Source organism: Bubalus kerabau, chromosome 4 (assembly GCF_029407905.1).
Source record: "Bubalus kerabau isolate K-KA32 ecotype Philippines breed swamp buffalo chromosome 4, PCC_UOA_SB_1v2, whole genome shotgun sequence".
NCBI lineage: Eukaryota > Metazoa > Chordata > Mammalia > Artiodactyla > Bovidae > Bubalus > Bubalus kerabau.
In genome coordinates this window covers 119,064,154-119,085,063 of record NC_073627.1, presented here as the reverse complement: position 1 = coordinate 119,085,063, position 20,910 = coordinate 119,064,154, and the positions used below count along the sequence as shown (strand labels likewise).

Genomic DNA, 20,910 nt, shown 5'->3' with positions numbered 1-20,910 from the left:
ATACTTACATAACTGGAAACCCCCATCCTAGAGATTTTTCCTTTAGAACAAAGGACAATTCTCAAATGGCTTAAGCAACTTAAAGCATAAATGGCTCAATTTAAACAGCTTGCAAGCTAACCCCAGCCAGTTTTAAGAAGACAGGTTGGTTTGGTGGGAGCCAGGCCAGAGACTTTTTTTCAGCCATCTCCAAAAGACAGCCATTCCAAAGGAATAGGTCAAATCTGAAAAATCCTGGCCATTCTTCAGAAACAGTTTCAGAGAAACAACCCCTGATTTCGATGAATGGCCAGGACTAGCCAGTTTCAGTGAATCATTCTGATCGCAAAATCAGAGCAAAGTGCCAAATGAATACTTTAATATAGAACAAGGCCTTAACCAGAACAGAGAAACCTTTGCATATATCCTGAGTAAAACCTGGAGAGATAAAACCTGAGTAAAGCAAAGAGGGCGCAAACTCAGATCCAGGAACTCTAGGGCCTGTGAGAAAGCAGTGAGTGGCAGTGGCTCAACTGTGGTCATCAGAACTGCGTGCTCACCAGCCCCAGAGCTATCAGGAGGCTTTTTTTTTTTTGGCTGCACTGGGTCTTCCTTGCTGTGCGCAGGCTTTCTGTAGTTGTGGCCTGGGCTACTCTTCGTTTTGGTGTGAAGGTGTCTCTTTTTGCACAGCACAGGCTCTAGGACACACAGGCTTCAGCTCTGCTGCACACAAGCTCAGTAGCTGAGTTCAAGGGCTCTATAGTACCGACTCAGGAGTTGTGATGCCTGGGGTTAGTTGCCCTGTGGCATCTTCCCAGACCAGGGATTGAACCTGTGTCCCCTGCATTTGGCAGGCAGACTCTTAACCACTGGATGACCAGAGAAGACCCCATCAAAAGTCTTTTGTGGTCTCCTACTAGTCACAAAAATGTTGACTTGAAATGAATAGACTACTAGATATTTCTCCAGCAAAGATGGGTCTATTTGGGATTAGCAGAGAATTGTATTTGGGGTTAGCAACCATTGTAAATCATGTACAAGTCCCCTACATAGAAAGGGAAGGAGAATGCTTTTATAGAGAGGAAAAGGAATTTTGGAAAAATGAAAGTGTTAGTCACTCAGTCATGTCCAACTCTTTGCAACCACATGGACTGTAGCTCACCAGACTCCTCTGTCCATGAAATTCTCCAGGCAAGAATACTGGAGTGGGTTGCCATTCCCTTCTCCAGGGGATCTTCCCTACTCAGGGATCCAGCTGGGTCTCCTGCACCTGCAGACAGATTCTTTACTGTGCAAGCCACCAAGGAAGCTTATATAGCAAATAAAGAGTCTATGGCTTTTTTTTTGGCTGAGTTCTTGCCAGGGAAGGAGTCTTCTTCCAGTTGAGCTCTGCTATCTGCCCAGAGATAGAGAGTTCCCCCTTATGGTCTTCCAACTCTATTTGAGGTTTTTGTTTAATTTTTTATACTTCTAAGTTTTGCAATTCTGAATGAAGCTACTATAAACATATAAACATAAATGTGCAGGGTTTGTGAGGATATACGTTTTTAACTCATTGGATAAATACCAAAACTGTTGGATCATACAGGAAGATTATGTTCACCTTTGTAGGAAACTGCCAAACTGTCTTCCAAACTGGCTGTACCATTTTGCATTCCTAGCAGCAATGAATGAAAGTTCCTGAAGTTCCACAACCTTGTTAGCATTTAGTATTGTCTGTGTTTGGGGTTTTAGCCATTCTAATAGGTAGTGGTATCTCATTGTTGTTTTAATTTGTAATTCATTAATGACATATGATGTTGCATGTCTTCAAATATGTACTTGACATCTTTATAGATTCTTTGGTGAGGTTCTGTCCAGACTATTTGTCCATTTTTAAAAACTGGATTGTTTTCTTATTGTTGAGTTTTAAGAGTTCTTTAAATTCACTTTTTTAATTGTTCATTGTTTAATTATGGTGGGCCCTCTCTTTTTACTTCACAAGTCTCTCTAGTTCTGCTCCTGCTTGATTCCCCACTGTGCTCTCTCTTCCTGTTGAAAGTAAACTCAACAGCAGAGAAGTATGCTCTTTGCCTACTGCAGAGGAAATGATGCTGCCAGTGCAGCTCATAGGGCAAATCTAAAAGCATATTTCTAATATTTCTTTGGTTAAAAGTTCGGAGCTTCATAAAGACACACAGACATACACACTCTAGATTTACATCTGAAAATGCTGTAGCATATTTTTATAGTCAAAGGAGTGGGAAAAGCAATAAATCCATTAGGTCAGGGGTCCCCAGCCTCCGTGATCTATTGCCTGATGATCTGAGGTGGAGCTTATGTAATGATAATGGAAATAAAGTGCACAGTAAGTGTTATGTGCTTGAATCATCCTGAAACCATCCCCCATCCCTGGTCTGTGGAAAACGTTTCTTCCACAAAACCAGTCCTTGGTGCCAAAAAGGTTGGGGATCACTGCTTTAGGCTACAGAATAATCACCAGAATTGTTTCAAGCATATTCTTTGGCCACTGAAGTGGGGTGTGTGTGTGTGGGGGTGTCTCTGACTAGACTAGTCTATAAAGTACTTGAGGGGAGTCCTTAGAGATAAAACCCAGATGGTAAATTGAAGGGGACCCTTGAAAGGCTATTTTATTCTGTTGTACCAGGGAGCCATTGAGGGCTATTGAGTAGCAGTAGAAAAGAGTTAGGCTTTTGCTTTTCATATCCTGTGCTGATAACACAGTATTTAGGCATAGTAATTGACATGTCAACACACAGTTTAAAAAATTGGAGCCCAAATGCCTCATCTTAGAAATTCTCCAAATCTCCCTTTCCCTCTTTTTAAATTGGGGTTAATGCTTTACTCCAAAGCTGATATGAGGGTTATGTGAAATACTGTCAGAAGTACTTATTACCCATTTCATTAAGACCACTCCTCCTCATTTATCCGGACTCATTTAATTATTTTACTTCATTTAATTGTCACACTTCTTGTAATGTTGAAGGAGTAGGACCCATCATATATCCTTTCCCAGGCTCTGATCTCTAGGCTTTTCTTTTTTTTTAAATTAATTTATTTTTAACTGAAGGATAATTGCCTTAATACATTGTGCTGGTTTCTACCATGCATCAACATGAACCAGCCATAGGCATACATATGTCCCCTCCCTTCTGAACTTCTCGCCCACGTTCCATCCCATCCTATCACTCTAGTAGTCACAGAGCCCCAATTTGAGTTTTCGGAGTCATACAGCAAATTCCCACTGACTATCTATTTTACATATGGTAATGTATCTCATTGGAAAAGACTCTGATGCTGGGAGGGATTGCGGGCAGGAGGAAAAGGGGATGACAGAGGATGAGATGGCTGGATGGCATCACCGACTCAATGGATGTGAGTTTGAGTGAACTCCGGGAGTTGGTGATGGACAGCGAGGCCTGGCGTGCTGTGATTCATGGGGTTGCAAAGAGTCAGACACAACTGAGCAACTGAACTGAACTGAATGTATCTGTTTCCATACTACACTCTCCATTTGTCCCACCCTGTCCTTCTCTGACTGTGTCCACAAATCTGTTCTCTATGTCTGTATCTCCATTGCCACCCTGCAGATTTGTTCATCAATACCATCTTTCTAGATTCCATATATATATGCTAATATACCATATTTGTTTTCCTCTTTCTGACTTACTGTATTCTGTATACTAGGCTCTAGGTTAATCTACCTTATTAGAACTGACTCAAATGCATTCTTTTATGGTTGAGGAAAAATATCAATAACCTCAGATATGCAGATGACACCACCCTTATGGCAGAAAGTGAAGAAGAACTAAAGAGCCTCTTGATGAAGGTGAAAGAGGAAAGTGAAAAAGATGACTTAAAGCTCAACATTCAGAAAACTAAGATCATGGCCTCTGGTCCCATCACTTCATGGCAAATAGATGGGGAAACAGTGGCTTATTTTATTTTTCTGGGCTCCAAAATTACTGCAGATGGTGATTGCAGCCAGGAAATTAAAAGACACTTACTCCTTGAAAGGAAAGCTATGACCAACCTAGACAGCATATTCAAAAGCAGAGACATTACTTTGCCAACAAAGGTCCATCTAGTCAAGGCTATGGTTTTTCCAGTGGTCATGTATGGATGTGACAGCTGGACTATAAAAAAAGCTGAGTGCAAAAGAATTGATGCTTTTGAACTGTGGTGTTGGAGAAGACTCTTGAGAGTCCCTTGGACTGCAAGGAGATCCAACCTGTCCATCCTAAAGGAAATCAGTCCTGTGTGTTCATTGGAAGGACTGATGCTGAAGCTGAAACTCCAATACTTTTGCCACCTGATGCGAAGAGCTGACTCAATAGAAAAGACCCTGATGCTGGGAAAGATTGAGGGCAGGAGAAGGGGACGACAGAGAATGAGATGGTTGGATGGCATCACCAACTCAATGGACATGGGTTTGGGTAAACTCCATGAATTGGCGATGGACAGGGAGGCCTGGCGTGCTGCGGTTCATGGGGTCACAAAGAGTCAGACACAACTGAGCGATAGAACTGAACTGAATATTCCATTGTATATATGTACCATTCATATTTATCCATTCATCTGTTGATGGACATCTAGGTTGCCTCCAGGTCCTAGCTATTGTAACTAGTGCTGCAATGAACATTGGGCTACATGTGTCTTTTTCAATTATGGTTTTCTCAGGTTGCATGCCCAGTAGTGGAATTGTTGGGGCATATGGTAGTTTTATTTCTAGTTTTTAAAGGAATCTCCACACTGTCTTCCATAGTGGCTATATCAATTAACATTGCCACCAAGAGTGCAGGAGGAGTCCCTTTTCTCCACACCCTCTCCTGCATTTATTGTTTGCAGGTGTTTTGGTGATGGCCATTTTGACCGACATGAGGTGATATTTCATTGTAGCTTTGACTTGCATTTCTCTGATAATGAGCGGTGTTGAGTATCTTTTCATGTGTTTATTAGCCATTTGTATGTCTTCTTTGGAGAAATGTCTGCTTAGGTCTTCTGCCCACTTTTTGATTGGGTTGTTTGTTTTTCTGGTATTGAGTTGCGCAAGCTGCTGTATATCTAGGCTTTTCTTATTTAGTGTATCACTGATAAAGATGCTCCTGCCATTGTTGCTGTTAGGCCAGGCAATTTGTTAAGTGCAGTGCACACATTATCTCACTTAAAACCCACAAAATTATTAATATCCCCATTTAGTTGATAAGAACACTGAGACTCAGACAGAGTATTTTGCCTAAAGTCACCCAGCAATTAATGAGGCAGAGCCTGCATTCAAACCCTGGCTTATCTAGCTCTAGCTCCTACGCACTTCACCATTAACTACACAAAATGCCTTTTATGTGCAGGCTTCTCCCACTGGCAACTTTCCAAGCACTTTATCAGGACTTCATTGGCCTATTTACAGCATAGAATGCTATGTTATCAGGCTTCCCAATAGGTCTCCCCCACTAAACTGAGTCTTCTGAGGGCCAAGTCTTTGTCTCAGACACTTTTGTTCCCCAAGCACCCTGTATTGTGCTTGGTGAACACTGGGCTCATTAATTCATTCCTTCTGCAGATACTTACAAAATGTTTGCTATAAACCAGGTGCTATGCAGGAAGAGGAGAAAGGGACAACAGAGGACGAGATGTTTGAATGGCATTGTTGACTCAATGGACATGAGTTTAAGCAAACTCCGGGAGATGGTGAAGGACAGGGAAGCCTAGCATGCTGCAGTCCACAGAGTCACAAAGAGTCAGACACAACTGAGTGACTGAACAACAACACAGGTGCTATGCTAGTGTTAGGTAAATAAAACAGTGATACCAACAAAGCCCCCTTTGGTACTGTCAACTTAAAAAATATTCAACCTAAAACTTGAGTTATGTTATGTTTGGTGGGAGTTTTTAGGACTTCAAGCCCCAAAGGCAGCATCTCAAGTAACCCTGAGAGAACTGCTCTGTAGAAATGAGGGGTGGGGGAGTCAAGGTTATACAGAAGTTTTGCAACAAAGGGCAGTTACTCCAAAGGTCAAAAGATTATTGTTAATTAAGGAAAACTAGGTATCCCAAGTTCATAAATTCAGTGCTTTTCTATGTATGAGACTATGCAAGAGTCTGGGCTCACTGAAATCATTCCTTTGATAAGCACCTCAGCTATCTGGGGCCAATATCCTACAGTTTCACATCCTGCATTCGGTCAGCACTCACCAGTAGGTAGTGGCTACAGTCTGATGGTTACTAGATGGCAGGCATTCTTTCCTTCCAGAGTTCCCTCAGGGCTCACCAGCTCACTTTGGAGGGCTATAATCTCTAATGATGTGACATTCTTTGTTTACTGATTTGGCGGGCAATAGCCCATTTCTCAGTACCAATATAGGGAGAAGATAATTGGAACACAGGGTAAGCATATTGTCACCCTGCTTATTTAACTTATATGCAGAGTACATCATGAGAAACACTGGACTGAAAGAAGCACAAGCTGGAATCAAGATTACCAGGAGAAATATCAATAACCTCAGATATGCAGATGACACCACCCTTATGGCAGAAAGTGAAGAGGAACTAAAAAGCCTCTTGATGAAAGTGAAAGTGGAGAGTGAAAAAGTTGGCTTAAAGCTCAACATTCAGAAAATGAAGATCATGGCATCCAGTCCCATCACTTCATGGGAAATAGATGGGGAAACAGGGGAAACAGTGTCAGACTTTATTTTTCTGGGCTCCAAAACCACTGCAGATGGTGACTGCAGCCATGAAATTAAAAGACCCTTACTCCTTGGAAGGAAAGTTATGACCAACCTAGATAGCATATTAAAAAGCGGAGATATTACTTTGCCAACAAAGGTTTGTCTAGTCAAGGCTGTGGTTTTTCCTGTGGTCATGTATGGATGTGAGAGTTGGACTGTGAAGAAGGCTGAGCGCCGAACAATTGATGCGTTTGAACTGTGGTGTTGGAGAAGACTCTTGAGAGTCCCTTGGACTGCAAGGAGATCCAACCAGTCCATTCTGAAGGAGATCAGCCCTGGGATTTCTTTGGAAGGACTGATGCTGAAGCTGAAACTCCAGTACTTTGGCCACCTCATGCGAAGAGTTGACTCATTGGAAAAGACTCTGATGCTGGGAGGGATTGGGGGCAGGAGGAAAAGGGGACGACAGAGGATGAGATGGCTGGATGGCATCACTGACTCGACGGACGTGAGTCTGGGTGAACTCTGGGAGTTGGTGATGCACAGGGAAGCCTGGAGTGCTGCGATTCATGGGGTCGCAAAGAGTCGGACACGACTGAGCGACTGAACTGAACTGAAGGTAAAATGATGACTATATAAAGTTTGGACAGAATTTCACTCACGTTTGTAGAGAAAAGTAAGGGAACAATTAAAACTTCTATCTCAAGAACAAGAGGATGTGTCTTGTGAGCAACCCAGAAACGATTTCCAGAGGTAAAGTTTACAGTTCCAAGAGTCTGAAGGCCCAGAAAATTGCAGTTCGGTAGAGATCAAGTCTTTATCAAGCTTTTAAAGTTCCTCAGAGAGACCAGGAGATCAAGAGGGAGAGTGGGTAGACAGCCCTGTCCTTATCAAAAAAATTGCATTGCTGTAACCTTCCGCTAGTCTCTGGGATTGCAGGTTTACAGATCAGGGCACGCTCCCTGGAGCTTGAAGAAGTGAAGTGAAGTGAAGTCGCTCAGTCGTGTCCGACTCTTTGCGACCCCATGGACTGTAGCCTACCAGGCTCCTCTGTCCATGGGATTTTCCAGGCAATAGTACTGAAGTGGATTGCCATTTCCTTCTCGAGCTGATCTTCCCGACCCAGGGATGGAACCCAGGTCTCACGCATTGTAGAGACGCTTTACCGTCTGAGTCACCAGGTAACTTCAGATCGTGGACAAGTGGTCTAGAGAAGAGGATCACTTCCGGTAGGTAGTCGTGAAAATCCCAATGAAGAGGTGATTTCCGAGTTGAAATCTTTGAGGTTTATAAAGTGTTTAAAGAGCGACTGATTGATGAATGAAGAGCAATCTAGCATTTGTCAAGGAGCTAAAGAAAGTTTCTCTTTGGCGTCAAATCATAATGAAAAGGAAAAGGGGGGAAGAAACACTTAGGAGTGTCCGAGAATAGTGCTTTTCACAGCCCTCAGGCTGAAAAAAACGCGTCTCTGCCTCAGATCCCAACGCCAGGGATACACCTGAGGAAGGGCAAAGCAGCGACTCCCCAGCTACGGCTGGGGGCGGGGCTACGGAAGCCGAACGGGCGCAGGGGCGCTCCGCCGGAACAGTGTGCGCAGGCCCGGGGCACTCGGTGGGCTGGGGTGCCTCCGGCGCCGGCCCGCCCCCGCCGCGCTCCCCGCCCACACCCGTACTTACTTCCGCAGTCGCCGGCTTCCCGGAGCCCAGACGCAGCCTCTGAGTCGTCCGGTACCTTCTGTTGGGTCAGCAGGCGTGAGGCTCTCGCGGCGGCGTGTAGTCCGCACCGCTCTGCCGTTGGGCACCCTTCCGCTCGCCCGCCCGGCGGGCCGGCCGAGCTCCCTCACGTGTCTCCCGGCTGGTCCGGGGGGTCAGGGCACCGCCTCCACGGCGGCCCCGCCGGACTCGCGGTCGGGGCCGCAGCCCGAACCTGAAGCGGACGGCGTCATGAGGCAGCTGCCATACTTCTGCCGCGGCCAAGTGGTGCGGGGCTTCGGCCGCGGCTCCAAGCAGTTGGGCATCCCTACAGGTGAGCGCAGAAGAGCGCGGAGTCCCCGACCCGCACTTGGCTGGGTCACCTGGGAGCGGAGCTGGGACGTCAGCCGGGGGAGCTCCAAGCTGGGTCGTAGGACTACGGGCAGGGATGACACTTTCCTCCACCCAGGTCCCCCTTTGTTGAGGCAGAAGACCTTTGGTCGGGCTGATGGAGCGCGTCCTTACTCGTGGCTCAGAGCTCACCCGGCTTGTGGGGTGGTGACCTCAGAAAGCTGAAGCTGAGTTTCAGGATCCCCCTTTCCCGCCTCCCAGTCTAGCTGTGATCAAGCCGCCAGGCGTGGCGCCTGTTTTCCCTTTTAGAAAATGTAATGTGGGCCAGATAGGCTAAATTCTTAAGCCAGCAATATGGTTTTCTTCCTTTAAATACGTTAGTAAATTGTGTCCAAATGACGACGCAGGCACTTGAATGAGAACCAGGTATCATTTTGATCTTTTTACCTTAGTTTTCGTAGTTAGGACTTGAAGGTATGCTTACTCATCCTTAAAAGTACATTCCCGGGCTGCCTTTAGGCCTGTTAAAGTAGACTTTGAGCTTGGGGCCTAGGCATGTGTATTTCAAATAATAAGAATCTTCTCAAGAGATTCTGAGCCTCTTTAAGAAAGACCAGGGCTAAAAATCCAGCTGTTCATGTATTTGTTTTCTTCTCCTACTGTGAGACTTTACATTTTTTGATACACTTATATAACTAACCTGGTACCTTACACACTTATAATCTGGTACTTTTTTCCTAACCAGTTGGTATGAAGAAGAGAAAGAAATCCTAGCCAGAGTATGAAATGATGGTATTAATAGTCTTAGAGTCCTAGGAATCTTGTTTGATGATTTAGACTAGGCTTGCATGTGACTTTTATAAATATTGAATATGAAACTCTAAACAGCATATTTTCTTCTATTTAGCTAACTTTCCTGAACAAGTAGTAGATAATCTTCCAGCTGATATATCTACTGGCATTTATTATGGTTGGGCCAGTGTTGGAAATGGAGATGTCCATAAGATGGTGGTGAGCATAGGATGGAACCCATACTACAAGAATACTAAAAAATCCATGGTAAGAATTGTATTTCACTCCATAAATGAGGATGAGATGATGATTTGGAGTAATACACAGGTAGAACTCATCAGCGGTGATCACAACAATAATCCAGATTCTAGAATTTTGGCAGTGTATCTGAAGGGTTTAAAAGTGAAGTGTTTAGTTACTATTTGAATGGAATAACTTTTCCATCCTTTCACTTTCAAGCTGTTTGTGTCTTTGGATCTAAAGTGAGTCTCTTATAAAGAGGGTATAGTTGGATTTTGTATTTTTTAACTAGGCTGCTAATCTCTGACTTTTGGTTGGAGAGTTTAATCCATTTACATTTCGAGTAATTACTAGTAAGGAGGGACGTCTGCTATTTTACTTGTTTTTTTTAATACGCCTTCCAGCTTTTTTGTCCATTGGTTCTTCGATTACTGCCTTGTTTTAGCTGATTTTTTTTTTTTTTTGTAGTAACACGTGTTGATCCCTTCTCATTTCCTTCTGTGTATTTTCTATAGATATTTTCTTTGTGTATACCATGGGGACTGCATTTAACATCCTAAAGTTATAAAAATCCATTTTGAATTTATACCAAATTGGTAGTATACCAAAACTCACAGATTATGTCATTGTGTACCCAATAACATAGATTAATAAATTTTATAAATTAGAGAAAATAGAAAGTGGAATCACAAACCAAACTACAATACTTAAATTTTATAACTGCCTGTGTATTTACCTTTATTAGAAATAAAAGTGAAATAAAGTTGAGTTTGCTGCAGTTAATGTAGGTCATTTGCCCTTTAACTATTGCTCACTCTGTTAGGGCTTCCCAGAAGGCACAGTGGTAAAGAATCTGCCTGCAATGCAGGAGACCCAGGTTCAATCCCTGAGCTGGGAAGATTCCCTGGAGAAGGAAATGGCAACCCACTCCAGTATTCTTGCCTGGATAATCCCTTGGACAGAGGAGAATGGCAAGCTACAGTCCATGGGGTCTCAAAGAGTCGGACATGACTTCAGCGACTGAGCACGCACACACCCTGTTAAGGTAGAACTACTCACTCTATGAATGGTGCTTTCTGATAAAATTGCAGAATGATGCTTTTTCTCATCTTCCAGCCCCCTTTGAGGTTATACATATTCTGTTCTTATCATCAAATTTACACAGCTTTAGTGCATAATCTTCTAGATATGGCTGAATCTTTTGGTCATCTAAATTTCTCTTTGAAGGGTTTATAGAAATCTGTCACAGTTGGAAAGCTAGCTGAAAAAGTACTGGCGTAAGCAGTAGAAGTGGTTCAGGACTACTTAATGTTATGCTCAATGGTCCGCTTATTTTTCAGGATTAAGGGTGTGTTGGCGTAGATAAAAGAATTGATGAATGAACACAAAATATTTTTCTGTGGAGTGAGGGAGGAAATGAAAGGGAGGGGAGGCTATCCCATGACTAATTTTTTCTTATTTAGCTACTCAGATAACAGAACTGTTATTACAGAGCCAGTTAAGGAGTGCTTTCTGTAGTTAGGAGAAACTTAGTTTTCCATTGGTAGGAGGTTCATTTTAGAGTTTTTCTTTTCCTTTTCTTTGCTGATAACAGATGTACATGATGTACCTGTTGAAGTCTTTACTCCTTTTTTAAAAAATGGGATTGTCTGTCTTATTGACTGAAAGAAGTTCTTAATATTCTGGATCCAGTTCTTTGGTTGGAACTACGTATGACAAATGTCTACTGTGTTGCTTTTTTTTTTTTTTTTTAATTTGATTAATGGAATGGTGTCTTTTGAGAAAGAGTTTCTTTGCTCATTACCTCTTTGGTGTATTTGCTCAGTTTTTTTGCCTTAATAAGAGTCTTATTTTGTTGCGTGTTAACTTTTTCTAAAAACAGCAAATCACACCAGATTTGTGGGATAGCATCTACCTTACTCAGTTACAATGTTTACCTGTAAGGTCAGGGTCAAGAACAGGAGCAATGGAAGAGTTTAGAAAAAACTGCATGTATATTTTAACCTGTCTTTAAAAATTTAAGGAAGGTTGATTGTTTCATTTCAGTGACCCCACCATAAAAATAAAGATACATTCAATTTTAACATTTTTTAACTGTAGGAAACTCATATCATGCATACTTTCAAAGAGGACTTCTATGGGGAAATCCTCAAAGTGGCCATCGTTGGCTACCTCAGACCAGAAAAGAACTTTGATTCTTTAGGTAAGTTCTTTTTTAGATCTTCTTAGATATTGCTGCAGCCCCTTTTACTGCTTCTCCTAATAATAATCACGGCAGGACAGATTGTATTTGAGCATGTAATATGCCAGGCCTTGTTTTAAGAGCCTTACATGAATCAACTCACTTAATCCCCACAACGACCACATGAAGTATTATTTAGTCTATTTTGCAGGTGAGGAAATTGTTAGAAAGGTTAAGTAGTTTGCCTGGGGTAACATAGTAAGTGATGCAGCCTAGATTCAAACTGACTCTGTCTCTCCAACAGTATGAAGTTAGTGAAATATATTTCCTTTTGTATTTTAAGAACAAGTAAGAATTAATATTGTGAATAATGGGTGCTTAGCAGTACTTGAAATGTAAGAAACAGTAAATCAGAACATTTAAACTAATTGGTGCTGAGTATCTTATTGTAGTGTGATAGTTTTAATTCTAATGTAGAGTTTCTTTTACAAGTGTAAATATTGAAGAGAACTGATAGTGTTTGTTTCATTTAGTATGTGACTTGTACCTTTTTGCTAATGCCTTTCTCTAAGTAATTGCAAGACAATTAGGGACATCCTTTATGTACCATTGACTTTTACTTAAGTCTAGAAGAAAGGATGAAACAAACATTACTGGGCACCTACCCTGTGCCAGGGACACTGCCAGCTTCTGAGATTTAAGGAGAAGCTGAACAAAGTAGTAGTAAAAAGCACAGCAGCAGTTTTTCATTATCTTTACCTGGTATATTCTCTCCGCAGAGGCACTTATTTCAGCAATTCAGGGTGATATCGAAGAAGCTAAGAAACGACTAGATTTACCAGAACATTTGAAACTCAAAGAAGACAAATTCTTCCAGGTTCCTAAAAGCAAGATAATGAATGGCCACTGATGGAAAAATCATCTTATTTATTCATTCACTGTTGTCTAATATTTTACTGCTCATAACTCTGCAGTCTCATCTTGGTTATATTTTAAAAAAACATTTTCCTACAGCTGTGATTTAATTTAAATAGTGCAATGTAGTTACCATATTATGTTCCAACCGTTCAATTAAACCCATCATGTCACAGTACTAAAAAAGTTTATTTTAAAAAAATCAAGATTTTTATGTAATATGTTGATTAAAATATACCACTAGAAAGGTCTTAAGTATCTTATAATGGAAATGAAATATGTATAAATATGGTTAACAGGCAGGTCATTTTGAGATGAGAACAATAATTCTTATGGTAAAATTCTAGCATGCGTGTACTTGTATAGCATGCTCTGCTGATCAGAAAGCTTATAAAAGTAACTGTATTAAGCAGAGGTTTGACAGTTTATTATAAACCTAAGGGGAAAATCCAGACTTCATATTTTTTATATTTTGGGCATTTATGTATTATTAAAGACATGAAGACTGGTGAAATTTCATTTTAATTAGTCATTTCCTTTAAGGCCTCAAATCATTGTACTGTGTTCCATTTTTCATTGCAGCTGCCTCAGTTCTAATTGGTCTAGACTCCCTGCCTCTTATTTGTTTGTTTTTCTTTTAAAACAGTAAAATGAGTCTTTTTCATATCTCTAGGTCTCATTTTTGTGTTGTATAGCACTTCTCTCTTTTTAGGAGTAGATATTCTTCAACATTTTTCTTTAACCTTTGTTTCCTGTAAACAATGGTCAACATCAGTTTTTCCATTTACAAAATGTAGAGTTTCATCTGCATCTGTATCTGCCATTCCACCCCTTCAGTATATGAACAGTGGTGAAGTTGCATATCTCTTGTATTTAAGAAAAAACACCCCAAAACTTCATCTTTAGGTTTTCTCAAAGTTTAAATGAACACACAGCTGTTCATTTATATATACCAGTTTCCCAATGTAAGATACTTATTTCCCCCCCGCCAGAGAAAAAAACTTATTAAAGAGCCAACTGAACTGTGAAGTAGAAATTTACTTATTTTTAATGTGATTATATGTTCCTGAGCAAATACAAACTGTTGTAGTTGTGTGCACACAATGTAATTTAAGGCTAAAGAGTGCTTGTGGTTGGGGGGAAGGCATAAATAATAAAGTTTCAGTTAAATAATGTTCATGCTATGCATTTCTTCCTCTTGCTGACTACTAGGAAATGATTCTTAGCCACTCAAACTTCTGTTTATATCGGCAGAACAAAAACAGATATTTGGGATATTTAGGAAATTGAGACTACAGATTGTTGTGGATTTTGTAGCACATTGTAATATTGTCCACTTTAACACCAGATTTGGGGAGGGGATTGGGGGCAGAGTATCTAAATGGTAATTTTAAAAATTCATAAAATCATTTTCTCCTAATGTGCATAAATGAGAGAACTGATTGGAACAAAGCTGTTTATATAATATTTAGAGAAACATCTAAAGCTAATGTTGGAGAAGGGGGAAGCATGAGTAAAAGCAATTGGGTTGTTTTTCATTTTGCTGTATGAATTTAAGGCAAACAATGTAGTCTGTGTCTTTTTCATTTCTTTATAGAAATACTTAGGAGATGTAATTTAATGTTAGAAATCCTATACTTGAAAGAAGCCTCGATTATCAGTGGCTCTTTGAAACACAGTTAAAAACAACATGGAAAGTGTAAAAACATTTGTGTTTGAATAGCTTGCTGCTGGTTATGTCTTCATTAAGTGTGAAAATTGTTTGATATTGTCACCTTACGTCTTGTTAAATAACTAGCTTTTGAAAATCATATAGTGTGTGGTTTCGAAGTTAGTTAATAGTGTCTACATTTTTTTTAAGTTTTATATTAAGTATTTATACATTATAAGAAATTGCAGTAGGGCCTTTTTCAATTAGTCAGTGTTTTCAGGCCTTGAAATAAATCTTGACCAAGTGATGTTTCTTCTTTTTCTCTGTGTCAGTCTTGGTTTGTCTGTGTGAATTCCTGATTTGTTGGTTGATGGTTATTGGTTACCGTAAGGTTGTTAGAGGCCCTGAATAGTGAGTTACAGGCAACAGTTACAGGGAGAACCTGGCGAGCAGCAGCGGTTCTACAACCAGAGGCCTTGCCTTTAAGGGGCCCTGTAAGTAGGTCTGGATGCTTCCCTGATGGCTCAGCGGTAAAGAATCTACCTGCAGTGCAGGAGACATGAGTTTAATCCTGGGTTGGAGAAATCCCCTGGAAGAGGAAATGGCAACCCACTCCAGTATTCTTGCCTAGAAAATCCCATGGACAGAGGAGCCTGGTGGGCTACAGTCTGTGGGGTTGGAAAGTCTGACATGACTGAACACACACGCACTCAAGTAGGTCTGAGTATCTTTCCATATCTTCTGCTTCAAAACAGTTCTGTAACCCTCATGACTTGCCACCAACCCCACAGCAGTGAGTTGGGACTCTTGCCTATCTCTACTATATGCAGAAATTCACAGATGCTCTTTCAACACTTCATCACCAGTGCTGTCAATTATGAAGGCTTAAAGGCTTGCAGTTAGGGCTGTTAACATGGTTCTGATCAGGGAGACGTAAGCGGTAGTCTACTTGGAATTTATGAGGACAGCTCCGCTTTCCCTGGTGAAAGTGCTAGCCTTTTCCTGTTCTCTTCCTTGGAAAACGGACAGGGGCTGATAGAGGAGAACCCATCTGACCTTCAGGGACTGAACTAGGAAATAAATCTACCTTGTATAAAGAGATGCCATCATAAGTAAGAGTTTGCAAAAACAAAGTTACAAGATAAGCTCTACAAAGATGATGGATATAGGGATTATCAGACACTGAACTTGAAATCATTGTTAAAGAAGAGTGTCAAAAATGGGGAAATAACAAAGTTCTATAAAAACCAGGCAGATTTAAGAATTGTCAGAATTTATTTTGATGAAAAAATAATTGAAATTTAAAGCTCAGCAGACAGCTTAAGTACAGCATAGACACTGAGCTATGAGATCTGAGTCTGACTGCTCTCATATATTGTATGTACACTCCAAATTCACCTCTCACGCTCTTTGTGATGTGGCTGGGACTTAACATTTCTTTGAAGTTGGCTTCCTTTTGGGTCAAGTCATACATGGAGGTTGAGCCCAAGCTTGCGTCACAAGTAACTCAGCCCTTGGCCCTACAGTCTGCTTACCTCCCCTGTTCCTGAGTATGTATTTGGGATAGACATACATGCCTGACAACTGAAAGAATCCCCATTTTGATTCCCTGACCATAACAAGGGCCAAGTAGAAGTTGGAATAGTAAACCACATCTGCTATATCTTGGGAAATTGCCAAGTGCCATCATTAAAAATACAGAAAGATTTAAGGTAAAGTCTCCTATCTTCTGAGGACTTCCTTGGTGGTCCAGTGAATAAGACCTGTGATCCCAATGCAGGGGGCCCAGGTTCGATCCTTGGTCAGTGAACCAAGATCCCACGTACTGCAACTAAGCCCAAGGTCCACAACTACTGGGTGTGCATACTGCAGCTGGAGAAGCCTGCATGCTGCAGTGAAAAACCCAGCGCAGGTGAGAGGTTCATATCTGTTCAGGCTGTGCAGAAACTTGATGGGTCTCGGGAAATGACTGTATTATCAAAATTGTCAGGTGATGACCTCAGCTGCAGCTGTTGTACAAGATATATAAAACATCTCAACATTTCTAAGGATTGGTGAATGAACACATCACAACATAATGGAGAAAAATCAGTATTTTAAAAGTAACACAATGGAGAGCTATGTTGAATGATGGTATGCAACGTGCAAAAGTTCATAGGTTGTAACTAATGCTATCAAAATATTACAGCTTTAAATACAAAGAAAAGAAAGATCAATGACCTAAGCTTTGATGTGTTAATGCAGTTCATCCTCGGTTTAAAAAAAAGAGTACCACTCTGTTGATAATGGCTATGCATGTGAGGGGAGGGAGTATATGAGGAATTTCTGTTCCTTCCTGTCAATTTTGTAAACCTAAAACTGCTTAAAAAACAGGGAGGGGCCTCAAAAAATTAATATGCAGGGTAGATGTTTTTGGCAAAACTTTTGTTTCACTTTTATATATGTATATATATTATATATGTGTGTGTGTATGATGGATTGTGATACCAAATGTTATTTTTTTAGATCAAAAATGTTGCATATCACTGTAGTTAAATTATACTGGCAAATAAGAACACAGATTAACGTAAATCCCTGGTCTGGGAAGATTTCACATTGCCTCAGGGCAACTAAGCCCATGCATGCACCCACAGCTATTGCGCTCGTGCTCTTGAGCTGATCCATGCTCTGCAACAAGAGAAGGCACTGCAAAGAGAAGCCTGCACACTGCAACTGCAGAGTAGCCCCTCTTCGTCACAACTCGAGAGCCCACATGCAATAAGGAAGACCCATTGCAGCCCCACCCCCCCCCCCAAAAAGAAGGAAAAAAGACCTCAGTGAGCGCTCTCACTGTCTTTCCACTATGTGAGGATATAATGAGAAGTGGACAGTCTGCAAACTGGAAGAGGGTCTCACAGGAGGACTGGACCATACTGGCTCTATGATCTCAGACTTCCAGACTTAAGAACTGTGAGGAATAAATTTCTGTTGTCCCTGAGTCCTCCAGTCTGATATTTTGCAGAGTAGCCTGAACAAACTAAGCCAGAAACCCTGATGTGAAACAAAGTAGATGACCTCTTCCCTCCCCTCTCCCCTTCTTCCTTTACCTCTTGTTCAGGCTCTCCTCCTCTCCCACCTCTGTCTTCCCCCTTCTCTTCTCTTTTCTCTATCTCTAATGGAAACAGGTGTGAGCAGTTGAATTGAGAGCAAAGAAGATACAAAGGCATTATCTGTTTGTAACATTTCTCTTTGGAACTAGATACGAAATGCCCCAGGGCTTCCCTGGTGGCTCAGACTGTAAAGAATCCACCTGCAATGCAGGAGGCCAGTGTTCAATCCCAGGGTCAGGAAGATCCCCTGGAGAAGGGAATGGCTACCCTCTCCAGTATTGATGCCTGGAGAATCGCAGGGACAGAGGAACCTGGTGGGTTACAGTCTATGGGGTTGCAAGGAGTCAGAGATGACTGAGCGACTAAGCAAGCACACACACACACACACATGAAATGACCCCTAGGGTATTAGTCTTAATAGAAGTTATTAAGGTTAATGCTCCAAACCAGTACTAGTTACTCAGGACAATGGGGAGGGCATAGCTGCCGAGGGGTGTGCAGGAAAGGGGTTGTTGCTAGTCCCTGTACATTTAAGAGTCTTGTGTGCTTACCATTGCTGGGCAGAGTGGAGCCTCATCTTAGGAAGAGGTTAGGTTGTAAAGTCAGCAAGCATGGCCAAAAGGCAGATACAGAGGTCAAAAGGACCCCAAAAATTTTTTGGCCACATGGCTTGCAGGATCTTGGTTCCTCGACCAGCGGAACTTGCAGTGGAAGTGTGGGATCTTAACCACTGGACCATCAGGGAAGTCCCAGAAAACTTAACTTACCTTTAAATTTCTAAAACCTAGGTTGTTTGGTAATGCAAACCTAATTTAATTCTTTTGTGTCTCTCTGCATTTTGGCTACAGACTCTCAACTCTGGGATAGCAGAGGTTGAGTTTGAACAGGCCCTGGTGGCTTAGAGGGTAAAGAATCCTCCTGTATTGCTAAAGACCTGGGTTGGGAAGATCCCTTGCATGGCAATACCCTGCAGGCAAGAATACTCCAGCATTTTTGCCTGGAGAATCCCCAAGGACAGAGGAGCCTGGCAGGCCACAGTCCATGGGGTCACAAAGAGTTGGACAAGTGAGCAAATAAGCATAGCACTGTTCCATCTTTTATATTTCCCATAGCAGACAGCCTCATAGTTACCATCTCAGCTGGGAATCTGTTTGTAAGTAGCAAATGGATTCTGGCTGATTTAGTCTAGAAAGGAATTTACTGGATGGATGATGGGGAGCTCAGGGAACAGATGGGAAAGCTGGAAACTGGGTGGGAAAAGGGGACCTCTGAGCAAAGGGAACCTCAAAGCAGGGCCAGAATGACCACAAAGAGCTCGTTCACTGAGGGCAGTGCCACTGCTGCTGAGTAGGGAGGTCACAACTTCCCATCAAACGCCAGCAGACCCATGCCCTCCACACTGCTACCTGGCTCTGTTGCCCTAGAAACCAATGTTTATATGATTAGGATCAGATAGGCCAAGCTTCAGCCATGTGCCCATATGTTAGCTGCAAAACGGGCTGGAAAACAGTACTGGCTATTTCAGCTTCTTGGAGAGGAACTTTGCTAGCAAGGCTCACACAGTGGGAAATAAATTCCCTAATATATTTATCCCATATATATATATTTTTTTTTCAGAAGGGGTTCCGATGCTGTGCATGTGTGTGCTCAGTCATGTCCAACTCTTTGCAACCCCATGGACTGTAGCTTGTCAGGTTCCTCTGTCCATGGAATTCTCCAGGCAAGAATACTGGAGTGGGTTGCCTTGCCCTTCTCCAGGAATCTTCCCAACCCAGGATTGAACCTGCATCTCCTGCTTTGGCAGGTAGGTTCTTTACCAGCAGCACCACCTGGGAAGCTTCTGATACTGGGCATAAAAAAAAAAAAAAAAAAAAGACAAATATCCACTACTGTTATCTAATTCTGAAGGAAATGATCTTAGTATATGCCATCCATCCTCTCCTTCAGCCGCTCTGAACAGCATTCTTTATATTAAATTAGAATGTTTCAGAGAGACTGATGAAAACTTTTGTTTTATTGAAAGAAGAAAAAGTGATCCACAGTATCTCCCTTTTTATCTTGATTTGCAGGCTGCTAGCCCAGGGCTAGTGTTCAATCACAGTACCTATAATTGTCTAGAACCCTAATTTTCAAAATGTTCTCCAAAGAGCTGCAGAGCTTAGTGGAAGTGCCCTGGGCAATGGGCAAGCCAGGGGACCTCTGCCCCTTTCCGCTCTCCTTATTTTAAGGCAGCACTCTCAACTGTCTGGTGGAAACTATGGTTGATTAAAGGCCTCCGTTGCTAGGAAATATTTAACTTCTGCTTGGATGGATTAACCTACTCACACCCTCCTCCCTCAGGGTTCACGTCTTTGATTTCCATGTCAACAATTTCATTTGTGTAAAAGACAGCACTGCAGGCACTTTTCTGGAAGCAGATGGATATAAATCCTAGACGAGTCGCTCCTTCTGGGGCTTCGAGAGGATTCCCTGGTGTAGGTTCTGCCTTGGCTCCATGTAAACAAAATACCTGCTTCTAACTAGGAGTCACACATGGGAATTCCAGGTTAATCTCAGGTCTCTTTTGGGCTTCTCTGAGCTTCAAAATATTTTCTACCGTTGTTCAGGGAGTTGTTTTGCTTACAGATTTGCTTATATTTCAAATGAATTAAAGGCTTCCCATCCATGACAGTATTTCTGTCAAATGAAGTGTTGTTTTTTTTTTTTTTTTCCCCACATCTATCTCCTGAATCTGACAAAATGTAATACTAATATTCTGAGATTTCCACCATATTCCAAAAACAGGATTTCCCCCTAGCTCTTCGTCTAACCAGCTAGGCCTATTCTCTGTTGTTTCCTATTGCTTTGGTTTGAATACTTCTGTGAAGTTTTAGAAGATAGAAGGAAGTGTTATCTTGGATTCTCTGCTCCTTTTGAAAGTTTACTTTCTTCATTTCTTTTGAAACAGTCTTGCAAAGGTATGGCTAATGTGAAATATCACTGCAACAATTTAACTACCCAAAGGAGATCATGTTCTTTGTAAGAATATACGTTTAAAAGTCAAGCATAGATAACTAAGCACGCACTGAACATTCAGAAGAAGAGTAAGGTCCGCACGTTCCTCTATAGAGATTCAGATGGGAGTGGTTACGTTCTCTCCATCTCATCTATTGCCCCGTGGTAAACTGCAGTGACTGTACCCCCAGGAGCTTCGATGTATCTTAACTCACATCACTTCATTGTTCCTCACAAGCTAGGTGTTATTCTAACTACACTTCAGATGAAGAAATTGGAAGTCAAAAGTAAACTCACACCCACTTGAACTGCGTTGGCAGAAGATTTCAGAGCTGAGTGTGGAACCCAGGTCTTCACC

At 41.7% G+C, this 20,910-nt stretch overlaps 1 protein-coding gene across 1 annotated transcript; it reads left to right on the top strand.

The window, feature by feature from the left end:
- The first annotated feature begins 8,236 nt into the window (after positions 1 to 8,236).
- On the top strand, positions 8,237 to 14,776 carry RFK (riboflavin kinase). The gene is made up of 4 exons (XM_055578334.1): positions 8,237 to 8,672; positions 9,597 to 9,748; positions 11,822 to 11,924; positions 12,683 to 14,776. Exons 1-4 carry the CDS (start codon positions 8,591 to 8,593, stop codon positions 12,811 to 12,813), a joined length of 468 nt encoding a protein of 155 aa, XP_055434309.1. The 5' UTR covers positions 8,237 to 8,590; the 3' UTR covers positions 12,814 to 14,776.
- Positions 14,777 to 20,910: the final 6,134 nt, after the last annotated feature.

Excerpts from the sequence above, each read along its gene's own strand:
- RFK (XM_055578334.1), top strand. The coding sequence starts at position 8,591 with ATGAGGCAGCTGCCATACTTCTGCCGCGGCCAAGTGGTGCGGGGCTTC. Across the intron at positions 8,673-9,596 it reads GCAGTTGGGCATCCCTACAG|CTAACTTTCCTGAACAAGTA; the intron begins GTGAGCGCAGAA and ends TCTTCTATTTAG. Across the intron at positions 9,749-11,821 it reads AGAATACTAAAAAATCCATG|GAAACTCATATCATGCATAC; the intron begins GTAAGAATTGTA and ends TTTTAACTGTAG.